General features: G+C 45.0%; 1 protein-coding gene across 5 annotated transcripts in view; it reads left to right on the forward strand.

The window, feature by feature from the left end:
* LOC113946677 (USP6 N-terminal-like protein) overlaps nt 1–21536 on the forward strand; it is a 77708-nt gene that overhangs the window by 29832 nt on the left and 26340 nt on the right. For 3 of the 5 annotated variants that reach the window (XM_027642308.1, XM_027642307.1, XM_027642309.1), the window contains 3 exons: nt 15147–15441; nt 20384–20457; nt 20981–21066. In XM_027642308.1, the coding sequence (XP_027498109.1) occupies nt 20392–20457; nt 20981–21066 (152 nt within the window). In that variant the 5' untranslated portion in view covers nt 15147–15441; nt 20384–20391. Of the gene's footprint in view, nt 1–15146; nt 15442–17990; nt 18023–19574; nt 19599–20383; nt 20458–20980; nt 21067–21536 lie in introns of those variants that run through there. The other 2 variants (XM_027642310.1, XM_027642311.1) reach the window with 2 other exon arrangements.

Consider the following 21536-nt stretch of genomic DNA (forward strand, 5'->3'; position numbering starts at 1 on the left):
GATGACCCAATTTGGATTGTATTTACGGAGTGGGAGTGGAGAATGGACCTGCTTCAGATTACTTTTGAGCCTTAAATGTACTTACTGGCTTTGTGTAGGGATTGCATTGGCTCCTGCTGGGTAAACAGAGCCTTTTGGAGGGTGTTGCCCATGTACTGCCTGAGTGATGCATCCTGCCCTTCCTGGCTAGACGTGTGCTGCCAAAACAGGTTGATTCATGCCACAGTGTCTCCACACGGCAATGAATTGGATGGGGGGAAAATGAGTTGTCAGACAGAACTTGCCCAGCTGATTTTTATTTATTTTATTGCATTTTCTTGCAAGGCCTTTAAAGCCTCCCGTTACTATATAATTTGCAGACTGGTTCCAGCCAAGCAGATGCTTAGCTGAAGGCTGTGACCCTGCAAAGGACTGATGAAGGTAATAGGTTGTGCAGTCTTCACACAGTAGGGTGATTCTCTTTTTGGTTTTTTCCCCTCCTTTCTGTAAAACAGCAGACGATCTGTGTCATGGTCTGCTGCCTCCTTCTTTTCACCTGGCTATGTTGACAATGTCTGCATCTCCTGGAAGGCTGCTTCCTATCTTTTCAATGGTTTTGGTCCCGCTGAGAGGAATACACCATCTGTAGATCCTGTGAAGGATGTAATTTCTCAGATTTTCTTTTTTTTCCTTGCAAGGGTTCCTGAAGCCACCAGATCAAGCTCAACCCTGACATGATGCAAACTGCTTTGAGAAGTGTCCATAGCAGAAGCTTCTGTGGGCTTAAACCCAGCTGCAGATTTGTGATGGCAAAGTAAGCTGATAAGCATGAAAAACTCATAAGGAACAGGAGCTAGGAAGAGCTCAGCCTTTCCAGCAAACACTATGTTCTAGTTCAGATTGGCGTCGTATGAAGACCAGTGGAAATCTGGGTTTCCTTGTAGATTCATTAGCAGCATTCTCCTTCATTTCAGTGGAGCCTGGGTTGCAATATCCAGCTAACCAATGCTTTAAGCCAGTGCCTCTTCCTCTGGAGAGACTTGTCTACCTTGCATCCTCCACAGGATGTTTTTAAAAGGAGCCCTTTCTCCATGAAGAGGGGGAGAAAGGCATCCATCCCTTCCTACAGCCGTCCTAGCAAACTACAGTCTGGTTGGCTCCAAGGGAGCTGTATCCCAGCTCTCATGGTATGCAGCAGGATGGTCTCTGGAACACTCACCGGAGGAGGAGAGGGCTGGAAGCACTTGAGGAGACTGTCTATATTTGCTCCTTTGAAGATACCATCAGCTGCAAAGCCTGGATACATCCAAGCACAAATGCATCAAAGTCCAAGCTGTGCTGGCACCACCTGACAAGGGAAGTTGTTGCTCTGTCAGAATCTGCATCCAATGCTTTTAGGTTTACAGAGAACCTGCTGGCTGGGAAAGCTTTTCTGTTGTGGGAAAAAGTATTAAAATTATGTTAAATGCAGGTATACTGCACAGCTGGAGGTGAGGGCGTGTGGATGGTCTCACAGGGCAAGGTCCCAGGGGTCTGCCAGCACAGCACACCAAGGTCAGAGCAGCACCAAGTTGCCTGCAGCAACTACAGAGTTGAGCCTGTAGGGGCAAACTGGCATTTCCTCCTTTTCCTGGCTTTTTCAGAAGTACAGATGGCAGGTTTTGATAACTAAAGGCTTCATACAGAGGTCTGTCTGGCGTGGGAGATGTGAACCTGAGTTCAGGACTGGATGTGTCCCTTTTCTGGTGTAGGAGCTCTAGGCTGATTATTCTGTTCCATTTGTTTTTCCTTCCTGGTTTTTATTTTTTTTTTTTTTTTTAATTCAGATTTCATAGTACTGGTCCAAGTAAAGTATAATGAAAATTGAGTAATTTGTCCTGCTTTTTACACTGCCACTGCTGTGTGTAGTTAGTAGTTTAATGACAAATGAGGCAAGGCAGAGCTCATTTTGCTCTCGTATGGCCAAGCTGCCTCTGCAGGACTTAGGAATAAGACCACAGGAAACACATTGTATTCCTTTGAACAGGATGAAGCCTTTTGCATGATTTTTTTTTCTGAAACTAATTCTGTAATCTTGATCTGTTATCTAATAGCAGGAAGACTACCTAAACTTGAAAACATATTTCATCTGCTTGGGGAGCAAAAGACTCCATCTTGGTCTGTCTGGAGAGCCCTGGCTCTGCCCCTGGAACCTTGTTTGGCAGATACTGGGGGTTGCTGTGCCCAGCACAATGCATTGTGTCACCTTTAAGTTGCATTAGGGCTAGAAGGTTTTTCCTCTGTTGCTGTTGGCTTGCCTCCAAGGTATGTTGTGGGCTGTGCAGTGTTTGCCCGCATGGACCTCCCCCGAACTTCCCCTCCATCGTGTCTCTCCTACCTGAGAAGTTGCTGCAGAGCAACTTCCCACTGCTGCTTCCCACTTGGTGAAATGTTTGTAGAGCAGTCTGTCGTTCATCGGTCCTGACTGAAAAGCTGACTCCTTCCAGAATTCAGTGGGATTTCAGAAGGAGTTTTAAAATACCTTTAATGTCAGTGGCTTTGCATCAGGAGGACTGATTACTACTTTTTCCTTCATCCTGCTCACTTTTCTCCTAGACTTCTTAAGCATGTGCAGATTATAATTTAATTTCCTCTTGAATTTAACAACTTTAAAAGGACTAAAATCAACTGCTTGTTGGAGTTGTGATTGGAGATGGAGAAACTTTCATGCCTTTCTCTTCCACAGCAGATAATGCTTCAAGTGCAAAGGAGAATGGGGGGCTGTCCTGTAAAGCAATTGACTGCATGTCTGCAACCAGAGTCCTGTTTCAAGCCCTATGGAGTAGTGTTTTGGGACACCCTTTTAATCTCACGTATGACCCTCAGCTTTCAAAGAGCACAGCTGAGCCTGCTTCATTATCTTGCCAAGTTTGAGTTGGGCGTGCTGTGGTCCACAAGCCCAGAGAGTGGCTTTTCTGCCACTGCCCTTATCCCTGATGCTTTTAACCTGGTTTCAGTGTAACACCCCGTCTGCTTTCTCCTAATAGCTTCGTGCCCCCCTTCACACTAATTTGTATGGGTTAGAAACCCTACAGAGTTAATTTTCTACTTGCTGGAGAGATGTAGTCCTAAATTAACTGAGGCAAGACAGATGGGACTCTGTCAGCCTGCCAGCTTTTCATATGCCGGCAGCCCATCAAGGGTAGAAACAGTATGTCTCGTGGCTTGCCAGGATGAGGTTGTTAGTGTATTGCCACAGGGTGGCAAGATTCAGGGGCTACAGGGAATGACTCCTTAGAAAGTTGGGCTGTAGTAGTTAAGGTGTCCACAAAACAGGTAACATGCATGCTCCACTCTTCTTGAGGTTGTGGGATGGTGCAGCCACGCAAGGACCTGCTGCATGGAAGGGAGAGGCTGTGGATTGACTATGACCAGTCACACAGAACTGGTGACATCCTTGAGCATCCCTTAAGCATGTCTGGGCACAGGAGTCCAGGGAGCCTGGAGTTGCCTTGCTCATCACCTGCCTCGGCTCCTCACTGTTGCATCCTGAAGCTCTGGGGGAGCGAGAGCTCTTTCCTTGGAGGTTCTTGAAAGACAAAGGGCAAAGTGCTACAAACCACAAGAGCTTCCACTCTAAAAATACCATAAAAGGCTGTGTCCTTAGAAGCTGGGCATAGGAGCAGTTCCCACCCACATTACAGCAGCATGAGTCACCAGGCTATTGCAACTGCTTTCCATGCAGATGCCCTGCTAAAGATGCACGGAGGAACAGAGGGAGGAACGGGAACTGCTCCGTAGTGCTGTGGAAGTGGCAAAGAGTTACGAAGAAGAGGATGACATGCAGGCACATGTGAACTTGACCTTTGCTTTCCTTTTGTTAGGTTTTTGTTTGTTTGTTTGGGGTTTTCTCTTTGTTTTTTGGAACTTCCAGCAAATGCTGTTTGCTGATGATTTGAGCCTAAGGCATTTGCAGCCAAGAGTCTTCTGAATACACAGAAACTCCAGTTTGCTTTTAGGAATCACAGAAATTGCCACATGAATAATATGAAGCTGGAAAACCCCTCTGACATGGAAGTATGTTTTATTTACTCTCTTTAAGCAAAGTTTTTTTCTCTCTATCCTCCTCGTCTTCATCTTCTCTGTCATACCTGGAGCAGAAATGGGTATGTGTCCTTGTGACAGATGGTGTAAAAGCACATCTCCCTTACACTGCACGCTGCTCTTACCCATGCTTTTTATCCAACAAGCAGGTATTAGGGAGTAAATTTGTGTTTGTTTAGGTTTCTTTCCTGAGACTCCACCCACCTGCCCAGGCCCCAGCAAGGCTACAGTTATTGTTTTCCCTTTTCCTTCCCTTCTACTTGACGTCTTGGCTCTCGGGGTTTACCGGAATAAGTTTGTCAGTGAGAAATTCTATAAAAAGCTTCCTTTATTTAGACACCAACCCAGTAATGACATCATGTGGACACGTCTTCCAAGTTCCACCAGGCTGAGCGGACAGAGGGAGGTGGTGGCTGTGAAGCTGAGCCCTGCCTCTTTCCCAGTACACCCCTGTGGTTCTACTCAGTGGATGTCCTTCAAAATTACTCCAGGCCCCCCAGCACACTTCTGCATCTCCTTTAGGAAACTTTTTGGTGGTATAATATGGTGTGGTGGTCTGGTTGTCTTCCTGCTCATCACTTTCAGGTTAGTCCTCTGAAGTGCTTTTTGGTGGTACTCACCCTGATGTCTCAGGGAAGCAGAAGGCTTGCACACACAGTCTCTTCGATGCTACTAAATTTTGCATCAGGCCAATTTCAAATAACTTTGAAAGGGAAGCAGGTGAACTAAAGGTACGAATGCCTGCATGGACAGGCATAAAGAAGTGGGAGTGGGCATGTATGAGATGTACTGCTTATTTTATGGTGGAGAGAAGGAGGCCTCTGGGGGGGGGGCAGCAGGGTGAGAGTTGACCACCAAAGTAATGGATTATCAAAATTAGTTTGTGTGTGATTTCTTGAAAAAGTATTGTTTTGAGTGTTTCTGAATGGAGGAAAGGCACGTGTTTGTTAAGGGTTACAAAGTAGTGACTGTGGCCTGGACAAGGTTTCTGTACCTTCTGGAAAAGTTATTCCTGGATTTCATCTACGTCTTTGGAGGAGAAGGCATGCTATGGTGTACTAAGCTTCCCCTTGTACATGCTTAGTTTGTTAAAATGTTATCACAGGCATTTCCTTACCTGCCTGCAGTAATTCCTGGGTATTTTCCTTTATGATCAGTTAACCAGAGCTTATTTAACCAATGAAAAGGTATAAAGGTCTCTGCTGGGGGGCATTTAACTGACCTTCCTTAATTCTGCTTATCTGGCTGTTGAAGGAAGCCATAATGTTGCTGTACACCATGGCTATTGCCCTTTAGAGCTGGGAGATTTTGGGCAGCACACTAACCACTTCTGTCTGTTTATAATGCAGATTTTTCCAGTCCTACCTAGGGTCTGGGTGAAATGAGAGGCAGTTTCCAGCCCTGTGCCCTCTGCACTGCTGCTCTATTTGTTGATGTTTTCTCCTTCCCATGTTCACCACCTCGATACTCTGAAGTATTAAAAAATAAAAATAAATCCATATTGCACAAATACTCTGCAACTTGGTATGGGTGGCCAAAATACTTTGTTCTCTTTAGCAAGTTATTTTGCAAAGTTAGGTGGTGCTGGAAGAAAATACAGATTTGCAGGTGCCAGTTTCTGACGGTATCTTTACTTTAGGAAGTACAGAAAAGTGGGATCTTTGAGGGATCAAACAAGTTCTTTTCCTGAAGTCTCTTGCTGTGTTCCCTGGCAAAAAAATCCAGTGTTCAAAATATAACCTTAATTAAAAAACAAACAAATATGTTTTTACCATTGGGAAGTGACATCTGATAATGTTTTCTCTAAAGAAGGGGTGTGGCGATTTGGTATTTTTAGCTGCAGCTATTCTCAAGTTGTTTTGTGACCTTTTGCTAATAATACATTTCTTTAACACTTTCTTCAGAGTTTTTGTAGTTCCAGAAGATTTTTCAGACAAAGATGGGGGGAAGAGAAGAAGGAGGAGCAGCCCACAGGCAGTAGAACTATTGAAATCTGTTTTCTATTGGATTTTGGTACCTAAAAGGATGCAATGTTAGAATTGGGTGCATCTTGTGAGGGACCTTTCCCAGGTGAGAGGGGTGGCTTATGCTTCAGCTTTTCCTCTGTCCTGTGAGCAACTGTGAAATTGCCACTGCCTGCTTCTTAAAAGCAGTTGAACACGAGATCAAAAAAGTGAATTGGGACAAGTTTTTATAGTTGAAAGAGGAAAGCTTGGACAGAGGAATGATGTGCTAATGGAGAGGCTGTAGTCCAGGTATCCCATGGGAAGGCAGGTGTAAGGAATGGCAGTTTAAATTTCAGGTCTTTATGGTTTGGGCTGTGGCTGACTGTCTAGAGGCTCTTAAGATTTACCTGCAGATGTTGTCTCTGAGATAAGAGAGCCAATAAATTCCTGTGTGAAACCTGAAAGTCCACAGTCTGATGGGCTTAACTCCTCACCTGTTGTTGATAGACTGAAAAGCCAGCACAGATCTTGAGAGTAAAGAAGCTGGTCCTGGGCTTTTGTGAACATCAGAGACCATGAAAAAGCTTCTCAAAGAGAGGTGTTATGAAAAGCAGGAGAGTCTTTTCAGGTTGGGTTGCTGATGCTGTCTGTCTCTTGGTGGAGATGATCTGGCTTTCCAAAGTGAACAGCATAGTTAGGTGTTTCCCCAAGCTTGCCTCTGATGGCACTGTGGGAGGAAAGCAATTAAACTGAGTGTAAACAATAAGGACACACGACAGAGGGCAAGTGAGCAGGAGTAAGATAGGCAAGAGGTGTCCGTGCTGCGTCTGTGGTGCACTGCTCCATCACAGTGGGCATCAGGGAAGTTGAACCTGGTGATGGGGCTGGAGAGGTGTTTGGCTTAGGCTGAACCTGAGGAAGGGTCAAGGAAGGTGTTTTAAGTTGTTGTTTACTTGTTTCTATATATTTTATTTTTCAGAACCCAGATCAGTTATCAGTGGTTTCTGCTAATTGTCAATAAATGAAATGAAATTAAGGAAACATTCCCTGAGCTGAGGCTGTTTTGCTTTCCAGCAAATCCTTTCATACTGCGGTGCCTTTTTAATGACCACAGGCACTGTGACAGACCAGCCTACTGAAGGTGTTGACACTGCATGTGGTCACTGGTCCAGCCTTGAGTCAGAAAAAAAAAAAAAAAGGGTTGCTGCTCTGCAAAAAAATGAGCCCACATCCTGCAGCTGCTGGCTGGGGACAGTGGCTTTGGGGTGTTTGCAAGCCCCACACTGCTCTGGGGCTGGGCAGGACTTGCCCCAGTAAAGGGGATTTTGCTTGAAAGGGGTTAGGATCATTCAACATTAGAAACTTGCCAAAGTGGCCTTATCCCTTTCCCCCTTCCCCCCCGCCCCCCTATTTTTGGACCAAGACATTACTTATTTATTTTGAAGCTCATATTTTAGAACTCTATCTTCAGGAGAGCCTTGTACCAAAGTGATGGCCAGAGTTAAGACCTGACCTTTCTGAATGAGACCTCCTGGGAGCTTTCATCAGGAAAGAGTGCAGTGCAGGGCTGGTGCTGAGCTCCTGCAGGAGCCTGTTGTCTGTGACACCACATTTTCCCTTGTGTCGATTTTGGGGCATAAAATGGTTATCTGGGTATTGCTTTCGTTGCGGAGAATCCCTGCATGTATATGAAAGCTGTCTGGGCTTAGCAACGGCTGTCATGGGCAGATTTCAGTCAGGAGTCTGCAAGGTATCAGCTTGGGGTGCCGTAGTTGAACATTTCATATCTTAAATAATACTTAAACTTTTGGTGCCCTTCTTAGGTTTAGGACCTGACACTTGTTTCTCTGGCTGCTTAAAAAAAGATTAAATTAAAAATAAAAAGTGACTAAGTATTGCTTTTTTGGGAACTGTGAGCTTGGTACCCTGTTTTCATGTGACACCTGTGTTTAATTCTTTATCATCGCTCATTAGCAGAAATGCCATGGGCTTAGTGCCTGGTGAGAGAGCGTTTCTTTTGGTTGCTGAGTAAAGGAGCAACATCAGCAAGAGTGGAAGCTTCGTTTGGGTGATTTGGGGATGAAACATGGTGATAAGAGATCTGGCAGGAAGGAAATGCAGTGTGTGGTGAGAAGGGCAGATTCTCAGAGTATCATACTTGGAGTGTAATACAGCAGATACTCAGAGTGGACAGAGTATCTTCTAGAGATGGTTTGCAGCTGGAAAACACAGGCAGCCACTTGAAGCCAGGTCAGTGGTGCAGAACTGACCGGGTCTCTTCAAGCCATGCTGCTGGAACATTGTCTCCTCCACAGGACCTGTAAGGTGATGGAGCCAGTACTCGAATGTGCAGTCCCCAGCAGGGTTGGGAAGGGGAGGACCAGGCTGTGCCTGGGTCCAGGCTGGATTTCCTGGGTGGGCTCTGAAGGGCCTCTGTCTCAAATCACCCCCTGCTGCTTATTGTTGGGAGTGAGCCTGTTACTCTGCTGAAAACCCTTCCAAAACAGGGAGGGCAGAAACAATCTGGGAAAGCAAATATTTTCTGATAACGGTGAGCAACAGTACAAGCTTTTGTTTGTAGTCAATGGAAGGAAGTGGGAGAAACATGTAATAGCTCTAGGGCAGCACAGGCTTTACTGCTGCAAAAGAGATTTAGTGCATACACTCATCTAGTGGGTCCTGGGAGAGGAGATATCCATAATGAGAGGCTGCTTGGAATGGGTGGGAGAGGCACAGCTTTTGTTTTGCTGCAGCTGTGCACCTGTGTGAAGCAGATGCTAAAGGAAGGTCTGTGACCAGTGAGCCAAGATGGGAATCCAAGTCCAGGCTTACGTGGCAAATGGGAACCGGGGAGTTGAACTCCTTGGTTTGTACTCAGGACAAAACTTAAGCAACTGTGCTTTAAATTAAGGGAGAACTCACAGAGGCCCTTCTCTGCTCAACTGACAGTGATGATAAAGAGTGAACCAGCTCTGATCTCTGTTCTCTGGAAAGATTCTTCCTACGGAAAGACTCGAGGTTGTGTAAAAATGCAAAAAGCTCCCCTGCAATTGCTATTCGATTTTGAAGTTTTATCTGAAGTCCTGCAGGCATGTTCTAACTCAAGCAGGGATCTTACTCTTTGTGTTGGACCCATTCTTTATGTCAGGAAAAAAAGTACCTTTCCTATTAAAAGGCACTCCACTGCCCTCAGATGCTTATTTATTGGCAACTTCCCTTTTCCAGGCTTTTTTGCACAGTGCAGAGTTCAGCTATCCTTTAGTAGGATGCATTCAGCTCTCTCAGGTTTTGATTTTTGAACAGGAAGATTCATTTCCCAAGTTGCTGAGAAAATGATCATTCTGCTTGCAAATGCCTTTTGTAGCAGTTAACTGAAATTTTTTATTTATAAGTGAACTGTTTTAAGTGAACTGTCTAGTTCTTGCTTTGTTGGGTGAACATTAAAACATTTTAAAGACAAATGTATCATTCCAGTTCAGAATAGTTTGGGTTTTTTTTCTTTAGCTGAGCGTGTCTTCAGCTAAGACTGCATCTTGAAATGTAGGTGACACTTGAGTTGTGTTTGGTTATTTCCTGGGGAGAACATCATTTTCTGCTGATTTTCTGTACAGCCTTACATGGCTCTCCATCGTACCAAATGCTTGTCTTTATATCACTGTCACAAGTTCTCATGTACTTAATTTCTCCCTCTGCTTTTTATCTTGTCCAAGAAGAGGGTTTTTAGCTTTTACTGTAGCTTTCCCAAAGCAAGCTCCAGCTTTCACTGGAGAAACCCTTCTCAATCATTTCCATTAATAGACTTGAGCCTGCTGTGGTCCCCTTTGACTTGCTTTTATCCCACTTCCATTGCAGTCCATTATGCACATCAGAAATGCTGAGGACATGCAAAACAGTAAATGCAGGTAATAGATCCACTGCGGTTCTGAGCATGGGTTTTTCTGGAGTTCCTTGTGTTGCTTCCGCAGGCATGTTTGATTAAAGGTACTGAATGCCTCTGAAAAATCTAGAAATGCAAATGTGGCATCTAGTTTGACGTCTGCTCATGTCACCTGGCTCTCTCAGTTGTACATCCCCTTGGGTCCTGGGCTTCACGGTGGCAGGCACCTGTAGATTCAGGTTCACACTGGACCTGCTTGGGGCTCTCCATGCACCACATGGAGCTGGATTCCAAACAGGGGGCTGGCTCAGGCCATTCATTTTGCTGCTCTTTCACCTGAGTCCTTTATGGTGTTAAATAAGGATTGAGCCAGATAATGTGCTCAGGTGTGGTGTTCTCCCCTCATAAACAAAGCTGAATTCATGCCTCCCCATGATGATCACAGCATCACAGGTGGTTTCCAAGCCAGGGGTGAGGAAGACACTGAGTTGGCAAACCTGAATTTGTGGTTCACACTGCCTAGGGATGCTAGGGTATACACTATTACGTGGCAGTGTTCTGCCATCTCCCTGATGGAGGCGTGCGTTCTGGGGGCTCGACCTCGCTGCTGAGGGTTGGGGGAAAGCACTGCCATTGTGGTAAAACCTGCGGGATGGCAGTGTGGTGATGTCAGCAATCCTTGCCAAGCCTGCAGAGTGGCGTTTAGCTAATTAGGAAATTTCTCAAGTGCTGAGGGTATGTTTGCAAGCAAAAAAGTGGTGTTGGGGTCTTTGGGGTGAACGTGGGGCTGGTGGAGGAGGAGATAAGACTCCTTTTATCCCCCAAGCTCCCATGCAGAGGCACCAGCTGTTTACATCCCTGCATGGGGGACCTGCAAGGCATTGCTCTGGGACCGGGCACTCCCAGCTGCAGTCAGAGAGAGATGTGTGCCACACTTGCATGGGGTTGTGGTTGGCTGGGGGTGGGTCAAGCCACAGTTTCAGGAGCACTGGTTTGGCTGTGCTGATGATAGGGAGCTGATGCTGCTTAGCCCTTGTCACACTGCCTGGCATGGCACCTCACCAGCTGCCTGCTACCAGCGTTAGGGCTTTGCCGGGGACTGGGAAGTTTGCATCTTCTTCCACACTTAACTCTTACCAGCATCCAACACCAACCTGCCCAGCTGTGTTTTCACCAATCCCCTGAGCATCAATTCATTGAACTGATAACTTCAGTACAGAAGCTGTTGCTGCAGTAATATGGCTTACTCCAAAACATCGGTACCATTTAATTTTCCCTGGCTGGGAAGTTGCTTGTCTATCTTTCAACCCCAGTGGCAGGTCTAGTTTTACACTGACCAGAGTAAAGTGGTAACAGCCAAACACACTGTGAATTGTAAAATGTATTTTGGAGCCCTAACCAAATGACACAGGTGTTGATTTCAACATTATCAAAAGAACCCAAGAATCTTTGAGTTATTTTTATATTGACTTGTAAGCTGGCAAGCTGCTTTTAACAGAGTATATTTCATAAGCTGAAATATTACCTCTGCCTTAAGTCTTCACCTCTGGTTGGATTTTATGAACATGTTTTCTACTAAGAGAAGAGGGGAGGACTTCTTATGTGAAAAATTTCCTCAAAGGCAAGACAACCATTATGAGAAGAGAGAACTGGTAACAAAAGACGTGGAGGAGGTTGAGGTATTCAACAATTCCTTTGCCTCGGTCTTCACTGGCAGTCAGGCTTCCCACATCTCTCAAGTCCCTGAACCTCCAGGGGGGGATTGGAGGAGTGAAGTCCCTCATACTGTAAGCAAAGAGCAGGTTTGAGACCACCTGATGAAACTGCTTAGGCACGAGTCTGTGGGGCCTGATGAGATGCATCTCAGGATCCATAAGGAACTGGCTGATGTGGTTGGCAGGCCACTGTCCATCATGTTTGAAAAGTCACGGTGGTCGGGCAAAGTTCATGGTGACTGGAGAAAAGGGAAACATCACTCCTATTTTTAAGAAGGGTAGAAAGGAGCACCCTGGGAACTACAGACCAATGAGCCTCACCTCTGTGGCTGGAAAGATCATGGAACAGATCCTCACGGAAGCAATGTTAAGGCACATGCAAGACAAGAAGGTGATCTGAGACAGCCAGCATCTAGTTCAAGGCTGTAAAAAAGTTTTGAGAGATATTTTCTCAGTCCTTTCTGGTGTCGGATCAAATACTTCTTATTTCTCTGAAGTTTTCTATTGTTGGATACACTTACATGGGGCTTTGGTAGAAAAGAAGTTAACAAAAGTTTGCCCATTAGCATCCAGAGATGCTGTTGGAAAGTAATGCAAGTCCAGGGGACTGCCAGCAAAATGATCAGGGAGTGTCCTCTGCAGAGGCTGCCAAGTACAAATAATTTACTGCAAGGGTTCTGTATTTGGAGGCAGTGTGAGCTGATTAAACTCGTTAAAATGATTGAAGGAATGAGGGTGGTACTCAGAGAATGTAATTTAAAACACATATTTTCCTAGGGGCTGGGCATTAGTCTGGGTCAGCCTAATGGCTGAAGCTGCCTCCCCTCCTAAAAATGGGGTGCAGCCAGGGGCTCTGGCAAGCAGTGCAAGACCTACACAGTCAGCATAGGAGCATAAGTCTCACTTTAACTCAGCTTAGATATCTATAAGTCATTCCCCTTAATAGTTATTTTGGACAAGTTTTTCATGGACAAGCTGCATCTTGTTCGTAGATTTTTAACTTCCTACTCCTTTATTTCATTGGATGTCCCAGTGACTTTGTATAATGGTACATTTGTTATTTGTATGTGTTTTAAGAAAGGTACTGCCTGTCTGTGCCAAGGAGAGCACAGGTTGCCAGCAGCATGATAGCTTATGTTTGCATCCTTGTTCTTTGGGTTTTGGCTAGGGACCATTGTTAGCTCCACCGTGCCCAGGGTGACATCTTGGGTATCAGCCAGGACAGGACACGTGTCCTCACCCTGCTGCTTCGGGCACGTGTTAGGTTTGGGTGGCCTCTAGCTGACAGTGCCTGCCAAGCTAAAACCAGGAAAAGTTTTAAATAGCAAAAGAAGATGCAAAAGGAACCTTTAGCTTACCCAAAATTGCCAAGTATAGCTGGAGGCAAGAATGACAGTGGGGATGGTAAAAAGGAAAAGTATTGTGTCCCTTGGTGTTGCTACATTTACTGAAAGGAATAAAATACAGTATTTTAAGAGGAATGCATGTCCAATGGAGAATGACCATCATTGTAGCATCCTTTAGTTTATAGTTAAAGAGAAGTAAACTGCTCTTACAGTCTTAAGCAGACAGAAGAAGCCAGTTCCTAAGCACTGTGTTTATATAGTTCCTTTCCAGGTCAGTGCATCACCCGAAAAAAGAGGTTTTTTTTTGTTTTCCCTCTGGCTTTTTTTTTGGCCTTTTTATAGCCACTGGAAGAAGGAGGGAGTGCAGAGAGAAAATTAATCTTCAATTCCCAAAGCAGCATGTGGACTTTTACATTCTTCAGTTTACTTCTTTTTTTAAAATGAAAAATTATTTAAATAATGATGCTTTAAAAAAATAATTCATGCGTCTTGGGATTTTTGTGCGGTCTTCTGTTTGGCTTTTTTTGCTGTCATTGTCTGTAGAAGATGAGTTCATGTTACAAAGAGCTTAAAAAGTGTTTGGATGCTCTTTTATTCCCTGTGAGGTCTAAAAATAGAAGCTGACAAAGAATTGCTTATAGACTCACTGCTCTGCTCGGAGGGTTTAGCTTACGTCTAAAGCTGCATCTTCTGACATTGCAACAGCTGAGCTGTGCAGAAGCACTTAAGGCTGGGCTTACTGAGTGTAAGCAGGGAGGAGAGCAAGTCCCTGTATTAGCCCTCTTGCTTCTCTCCTCCCATCTCCATCCTTGGGCGGAAGATCTTAACCTGACTGCCAAGGCACAGCACCAAAAATGTGTGTGAAAATGAGAGCGAGACGTAAGTACTGGGAGCACAGGAAGAAGGATGGTGGGGAGAGGGTTGAGGTTTTATTTACTGTCATGCTGGTTATGATGAGTGGATGGGATGGCATGTAATTGCAATCTTACATGGTTTTAGTTATTTCTATAACTAGAAGACTTGGCCAATGTATTTGGGTTTCTTGATACTGCCATAGTCTATTGACAAAGTATTATTATCTTGTGATCACAGCTTACCATTGTACTGTAAAAACTTGGTGCAAATTGGGAGAATAGAGGGAAATGTGTGTAATCTGCATTATAATGCATTTAAGCCACATTATAACCTACTCAGTGATCACTTACATAAAATGTAATGTGTGTTATGGGTTGTTTGTTTTTAAAGGTGGCCACCTCTAGACAGAAAGAGTGCAAGGTCTTCTGCACTCTGGGGTCTCCAAGTTGTTGTATCTGGGTGCTGGAGGGGTGACAACAGGGAAATTCAGTACAGGGCCGCCCAGGAGTGTGGGGATAGCTCCATTCACAGGTGCTTGTGTGGGGGATTTGTTGTTCAAGTGGCTGCTCATGACAGTGAGCTGTGCTTCCTCTCCTGGTGCTTGCTGGTTGCAAACAGAGCATCGTGCTTTGGGGTGGTGTCTTGAGTTCGCACTTGTGAAACTAGTGCTTTGCTTCTCTGAATTGCTGAAAGTGAGAACTAAAACCTTGGGGTTTTTTGTAAACAATAGCTGTATGTTGGGCTCTGGTGTCCTTTGAACTGTGTTAGCTGTTTGGATGTATCAGGTAGGAGCTGCAAGGTCTGGGAGGTGGTTCAGGTGGCACGGCCAGTGCCAGCTCTTCTGCCATGCGAGTCAATGATGTTGTATTGATGGTCTTAACCTGACCAAAGTCCACAGGAATGGCCTGGACCCTCCATTGCAGCCCTTCTTGGTGGCAACATGCTCTTAGATCAGCTGAAATTGGGTGTAATACTGTGCCTTTGACTTAGACTGGGGGCATATTCGCTTGCTGAGTTGCTGGTACAACGTGCCTGCTGGTACAAAGGTGTGCTGGATTCTCAGACCTGCAGGGGAAACCCCTCTATCCCTTGGCACTCAACCAGGCCAGAAAATGGCCAGGAAAACCACACCAGGGGTTTTTTTTGCAACGCAGATGAGCGTAGTTTACCTTCTGCCATTGGGTCCCCTGTTGTTACAGGCTGTTCCCTCCCCACCAGGCTCTTGCTACCTGCTCCAGTGGGACCTGCCTTTTCCTCCATGTGGAAAGACCCCTGTTCTGGTAAAGGATCAAGCCTTCATCATGCCAGAACTGTAAAGCTTACTAACTTCTTATTCCCTTTGCAGTGAGCCTGGGGGACAAGAGAGCACCCATGTGGATTGCCTCCTGCCTTGCCTTTTCTCCCAGCCACCTACAGTGAGCTCTCACATGCCAGAGACGCGGAGGGTGGAGGAGGAGAGCCACTGCACAGAGCTGGGGCAGCACGAGTGAGCCGAAGGGCGTTTGACCAGTGCACTGTGGCTGCTGGGGATCCTCACCACCCCACAACAGGGACAGCTGGCTCCTGCCAGGTAGATGCCCGCAGGGGAGTGGACAACTCCAGCTGAGCTGATGCATCTCGGCACCTGATACAACGCTCAGGTAAGGGAGCTTGGAGCTGGGCTGTATTTTCATACTGTCTTCTCTGAACTCACAGACTGGTTCTGGAGCAGATGAGAATCGCCCTGAGAGCCATTGTGTGCTGTGGGTACACATGCTAATAAATCATCAGGATCTCATCTGCAGTGATACTGAATCCCCTGATTTGTTGGGATATTGCTGATGCCATCAAAGTGAGTTGCAGTTCTCCCTTGGGTGTTCCCAGTACCTCTGCTGTAGGATGTGACTGTGTTTTTATCCAGCACAGCATCCTGTGCAGTTTCAGACACAATACAAGTTTACTAGGACAGGAGCTCATTTGAATTTTCTGTTACACATCTGTGATTCATCTAAAGTGATCTATGTGCAGTCATTTTCAAAGACCCCCAAGACAGTTAAAACATAAACCGCCCTGCAATTCAGCTAGTGCTCCTTATGCTCTTCAAACAAACAAAAAAGCTTTCTTGTGTGCTCTTGGATTGTAGTCAAGGAAATAAACATGCAAACAGGATGTCCTGTATCTTGGTTCATCCTGCTTGATAGTAATTTCATTCCTGAAGTCATAATTCACTTTGTGAGTGCAGGTCTTGATTTCTGTTCCAGTAGCAGGGTTTTAGCGTGTGCCAGGTTTGGGCTAAGGTTGGTGATGCACAGACCAGTGATACGTTGTTTTGAATTCGGTGTCTGGCCAGGATGTTTGCAGTCTGGGTTTGTTAGTGAGAGAGGGGCTGCAGATGGGGATCAGCAGACATGCTCGATGCAAGCACATTGAGTGTGTTGTCCATTTTGGAATAGAAATTGGGTTTCTAGTAAAAAAAATACTGTAGCAGCAGCAACACTGGAGGTGGAGATGCTGGTCAGTCTTATACCAAGACCTCAGGAGCAGCTTGACTTTCATGTGGGGGCTGGTTCTCACGAAGCAGAAGCTCTGCCTGCAGTCAGGAGCCTGTGGCCATCACTTCCCCCTCACCTCTGAGGCACAGGGCACACAGCCATGCATGCCAGCGCCTGTCTGCAACAGCCCACAGCCCCTCCTGGATGTCTTGGGAAGCTCTAGGGTTTCCTTGGGCCATGGTGATGCAGTTGAAGCAGTCCAAAAGCTGTGCTCATTTTGGCTGTGCTTGGTGGGTACGTGCAGTGGTGTAAACCCACAGCTTTGCTTCTGAAAGGCTTTAAGCATATGGGAGAAGAGCCTCTGGTGACAGCCCCCCTTGGCTTGCAGCTGCTGCCTATGCCCAGTAAATTTTACCAGGCAACCAGGATGGGCAGTTTGCTCCAAGCCATGAGTCTGTGTGGTTTGAAGGGTGTCAAGGTGCATTTCATGCACTTAAAAAAGCCATGATAGGGATTTTTAGCCCCTTGTACTGCTTCGCATGCCCAAGTTTATTCCATGGCGTGCAAGTGCACGAGTCACCTTACAACTAATACTGGCTTTAGAAGTGAAAGCAGTGCTTTGCTGGGAAGTGTTGCAGACTGCAGTTGTGTCTCAAGAGGGTCTCACCTCTTAGCAGATGTTGTATAAGCATTTTCATTTGCATAGATGCATAAGCCTTTCCTTTAAAACTATTCTCTAAAGGAAAAATTGTAGGCTTATAACATAGATGGCTGAAGACATAAAATGCTGTGTTAAAATGTTCTTTTAAAATAGAACATGAAACAGGAACAGCGACTTGTTGAGTTTCAGCAGTGGTGGATGTGGTTGTAGTAAGTATGTACCTTTTTTACTTTATTCCACAGCAGTAGTTTCAGTCTGATAGAGGCCAGAATGATGGTGAAGTACAGTGTGTCAAAATGCGCTGCTTTTTTCTTCTCCTAGCAGCACTCTCTATTTAAAGTTAAATGGGCACATTCAGAATGTGAACACATTCGCCTAAAACCATTTCTCCTTTTTCAATGATCTCCTGCCAAATAACAAAAAGAGGCAGTCTTAATCTTAAATAGCTTGAGTAAATGCTGTTTTACAGTACAAAAAATTTAAAAATTGGATTCCAGAATATCCTCAAATCCAGCCCAAGATTGAGAACATGTTGCTATGCTATGCTTCCTAAAAAGAGATTTTACTGATATTTTCATTTTCAAAAGCCCTTCTGCCAAGTGACACTTGATGCAAGTACTGGCAGGGCAATTGTTAATGGACTTATAAGCATGAGAGATAGAGTCATGACTGGGGGTGGCAGGGGACGTGTGTGTGTGTCCTGGGCTGTGTCACAGAGAGCACTGTTGCTGGGCCATGGGAAGAGTTTGGTTCTTCATCTGGGCAGCGAGCAGGGTTGCAGCAATGGCCTGGGTGACTGCTGGGCAGAGGTTCCCATGCTCCTAGCCAGGCTGGTCCCACTGGGTACCACCTCATGTGGGGTAATGGGAGCTCGGCAGATTTGACTGGAAAAATATGGGGAAGGTTATAACAGTAAATCCGCTTTGTGGAGAACATACACCAAGTCTTGGATTTTTGATGCAGTCACCTTCTTCCCACTGCCAGTATTTGAGATCCCAGCTGGTGAATTAATTTCAGGAAAGTTGTTTTCATCCAAAAATTTGGTATTTTGTTTCAGGTTTACCGATGGCTATATAGTTTTCAGTGCAGGTAGGTAGTAATATGCATTTTCATTAAGCATCTTTAGGCTTACTCTTGCTGGGATTAATTTTTACTTCCTTAAATTGTAAACTGGAAACTGCAAGTTTTATTGTGAGATGACAGATTGTGGGTGTTTTCAACTTGTCCTTTTTAAAAGGAACTACTCGATAACTTTGTTTCCCAGTTGAATTTAAGTGTGCGTGGCTTGGAGCTTTCTGTTGCTGATGTCCCAGTAAATTTATGTAATACCATTTTTGCACTGTTCACATTTTCTTACCATTCCTGTTCATAGCAACTTCATCTTGTGTGTTTGTTGTGGAAAAAAAATCTGTTTGCTAGGAAAATACAGTACTGGTGGGAGAAAATTTGGTGTCAGGCTTGAGAAAATAATTTGAGTGGTATTACAAAAAAAAAGAAAGTATGTAGTCATATATAGGTATATGGAGAAGCATGGCAGGTACAACCTGTTTCTTTTTATAGGAAGCCTGTTTATATCAAGGAAAAAAATGATGTGTTTCCTCAAATGCTTCGGAAAACAAAATGTCTCAGTAGTTTCCATGTATACAAGGTGTCATTTTCCTCAAGCAAATGCTATATAACTTCATGGTGTCAAACTACTCTGGAGTTTGAGTATGTGCAGAATGAAATTTAAAAAAAATCCATATTAAATACAGGCTATTGCAGAACTAAGCTATATTCTGTTCCCTTTCTAGAGTACTTTGAAAATCACCTAGCTGAGCACAGCACTGTCTCTGTACTCCACAAAGCAGCAGTATTGTGATCAGATGAGGCTGGTGCAGCCACTTGCCATCTCCATCCTTCCCACTGCCATCAACCATTTTCTCTGCTTTCAAGTTTTTTCCTAAATTTGGACTTTTGTACTATTATAGTAGAAAGAGAAAACAAATGTGCATACTCTAGGCATGAGATGCAAAACTGGCTTGTTTGCACCAGTCTGGTGTTTCTGGCTGCAGAGAGGCTTTTGCAGAGGTGGATGCCAAAATATATGTGTTCTTGCTGCTCTCCAAGTTGCTCTTCCTTTGGTTATTCTGTTACAGAGTGTGGTCATAGATGTTCAGAATAACTTTCACTTTGTAAACGTCTTGAAAAATTTCCCATTTAATTTGATGTACAGTTTATTTTTTCCCTGTAGCCTGCAGAATATTTGTATTTTTAGCAGCACATAAAGGACATAATTTGAATTTTTTGGCCCCATAACAACCAAAAAAACAGTGTCAGAAGTGGGGGAGTGGAATTGCCTTTAAGTTAAACTTCACAGGAGAAGGAGGAGATGCAGATATATCAGATAACACTGTGAGACAGTTACTCAGATCTTGCTACTTTGAAAAATTAAGCTGTGATTAAAATGTATTGAGCGAAGTTCATGCTTGAAGTAAGAGCTTCAGCTTGGAAAAATAAAAGAACAAAATACACTTTAATATTTCCATTCTTGCTCTGTTTTGATTGTCAGTAATGGGGAAAGATGCACCCATTCCTGTCATGAATTTGAAGAATTTGCTTTTTTCCAGTGCCTGTAGGGATTAGTGTCAAGTGGTGCCATGCCTGTGCTGTTGACTGATAATAGGTTACTAAAGAGGTGTCCTGATAGCCCTGATTATGTTGCATGTGGTATAATATCTCTATCACACTGCTGGCAACTGCTTCCAAAATGAACAATGAGGGAAAGATGGATCTCCCAGCCATCTCCATCATGCCTGAAAGATGTGGCAACAAGCAGGTTGCATTAAGGAGTTGTTAAGATGAGACAAATAATCTCTTGCAGATGTCTGAAGGTGTGGAGAAGTGGGCTGAACCTTGGAGAGTGCTGATGCTTTTGCTCATCATATCTCCCCCAGATTTTTCCCCTCAAGGAATGATCACATCCTTCAGAAGATCCCAAGTGTGACGCCTTTGGCTGCTCTGGCTTGTTTTGGTGGCAAGCACCGCTGCTGAGATGCAGCTTCAATCAGAAGCTGGGGGTAGGCTGTCCAATGACAAGAATCCTTCTTGTTCCTCCTAAAGGGAGGTCAGGATGGCTCCTGGTATCCATTAGAGAGCTGCAATGGTCCAAAGATTTGGGTAATGTGACCTGCAGTGGCCTGGCTTTAGCCTCCCCCTTGCTCAGATTCAGTTGTGTCCTCATGCAGGGAGCAGGGAGCTGGCAGTCCTACTGTGTGCAGGCAAGCCCTGCAAATGCTTTGTACAGCAGCTTTTCAACCTCAGCTTAATTTTAGCTTTGTGATATGGATGGCAACTAAAGTTGTCAGCAAACATGTTTTGTATTAGCACTTTTCATGTATTTCATAGTATTTCTCATGGTGTCTACACATTTATGTATCTCCTTCCCTCCCCCTTTTTTTTTTCTTACAGCTTCTGATATGAAGAAGGATATAGAGTCTTTAATAGCCCAGGAAAAAGCAGAGATCGTTGCCAAGTATGAGAAGGTATCAGCCTCAGGTCTCTCCCCAGCCTACTGGCTAAGGCTGAAACTAGTAGATAGGAATGCTTCAAATAAGAATTGCTTCCCTGCAGACATTGCCCCAGTAACCCATATACCATCAGGCTTCATGCCAGCTCTCCCTGCATTCTTCTACCTGCACATCTCCTTTCACTACATCCATGGAGTTTCTTGACGATCCCCTGTGTGCTCAGTATAGATCCCGAAAGGTGCTGGGCTTCTACTGCTTCAGTGCTCCCTTAACATCAGGACAGCTTGTGCCTGACAGCACTGGTTTCTCTGATGTACAGCCCTTCCCAGCCTGTAGCAGAGGCATGCATGGAATGCTAGATAGGCTGAGCTTGCCCATTTTTCTCTTGCCTGTGTTGTATTTGTCTCTTTAGCACAGGTTTTGCATTTCTTGCTCTGTGCCTTTTAGCATGCAGGGAGAGAGGGATATGGGCTTTGGGAGTGGGATGAGGTGATTCCTGATGCTGGGACCAGCTCACAAATGTCCTTTCTGCTTTCAGGGCAGACAGGAAGGAGCTCCGATTGACCACTGGGAAGATGCTGATTTCACCCTGTATAAAGTTACAGACCGGTTTGGATTCCTGCAGTAAGTCCTCCTGCCCAGTCCTGTCTCCTCTGACCTGTGTATGTGTGTGGGCCATCCTTCTGCACCAAGCATGACAAGCATGACATCGTTCTTATAAGCTGCTCTGTGGGTTGGCTTGATCAATCCCAAATGCAGGAGGAAAGATGAGATGGGCCTCCTTCCTCAACGGTGCATGTTCAAACACTCTGATGCTTTGAATCTGCTCTGAGGTGAGGCTCAGAAATGGTTTCCTATCACAAACCTGGCATTAGAAGGTGCACTCTGGTGCTCCTGTGCCTCCGTGAAGGACCACAGTCTGTCACAGAGGGAGAGGCTCTTGTGTTTGCACCTAACAATTCAGGGAGATATAGGAAGAGACGAGATATCTGATCATCTTTGGTTCCCTTAGGAAATCCCCATCCGAAGCAAGGCACAGATGAATTAGATGCACACCCTGTGCCTGGGAAGAATACTTAAAAGAACTATTTTTA

This window comes from Corapipo altera, unplaced genomic scaffold (assembly GCF_003945725.1).
Source record: "Corapipo altera isolate COAL_440 unplaced genomic scaffold, ASM394572v1 23b, whole genome shotgun sequence".
Classification (NCBI taxonomy): Eukaryota; Metazoa; Chordata; class Aves; order Passeriformes; family Pipridae; genus Corapipo; species Corapipo altera.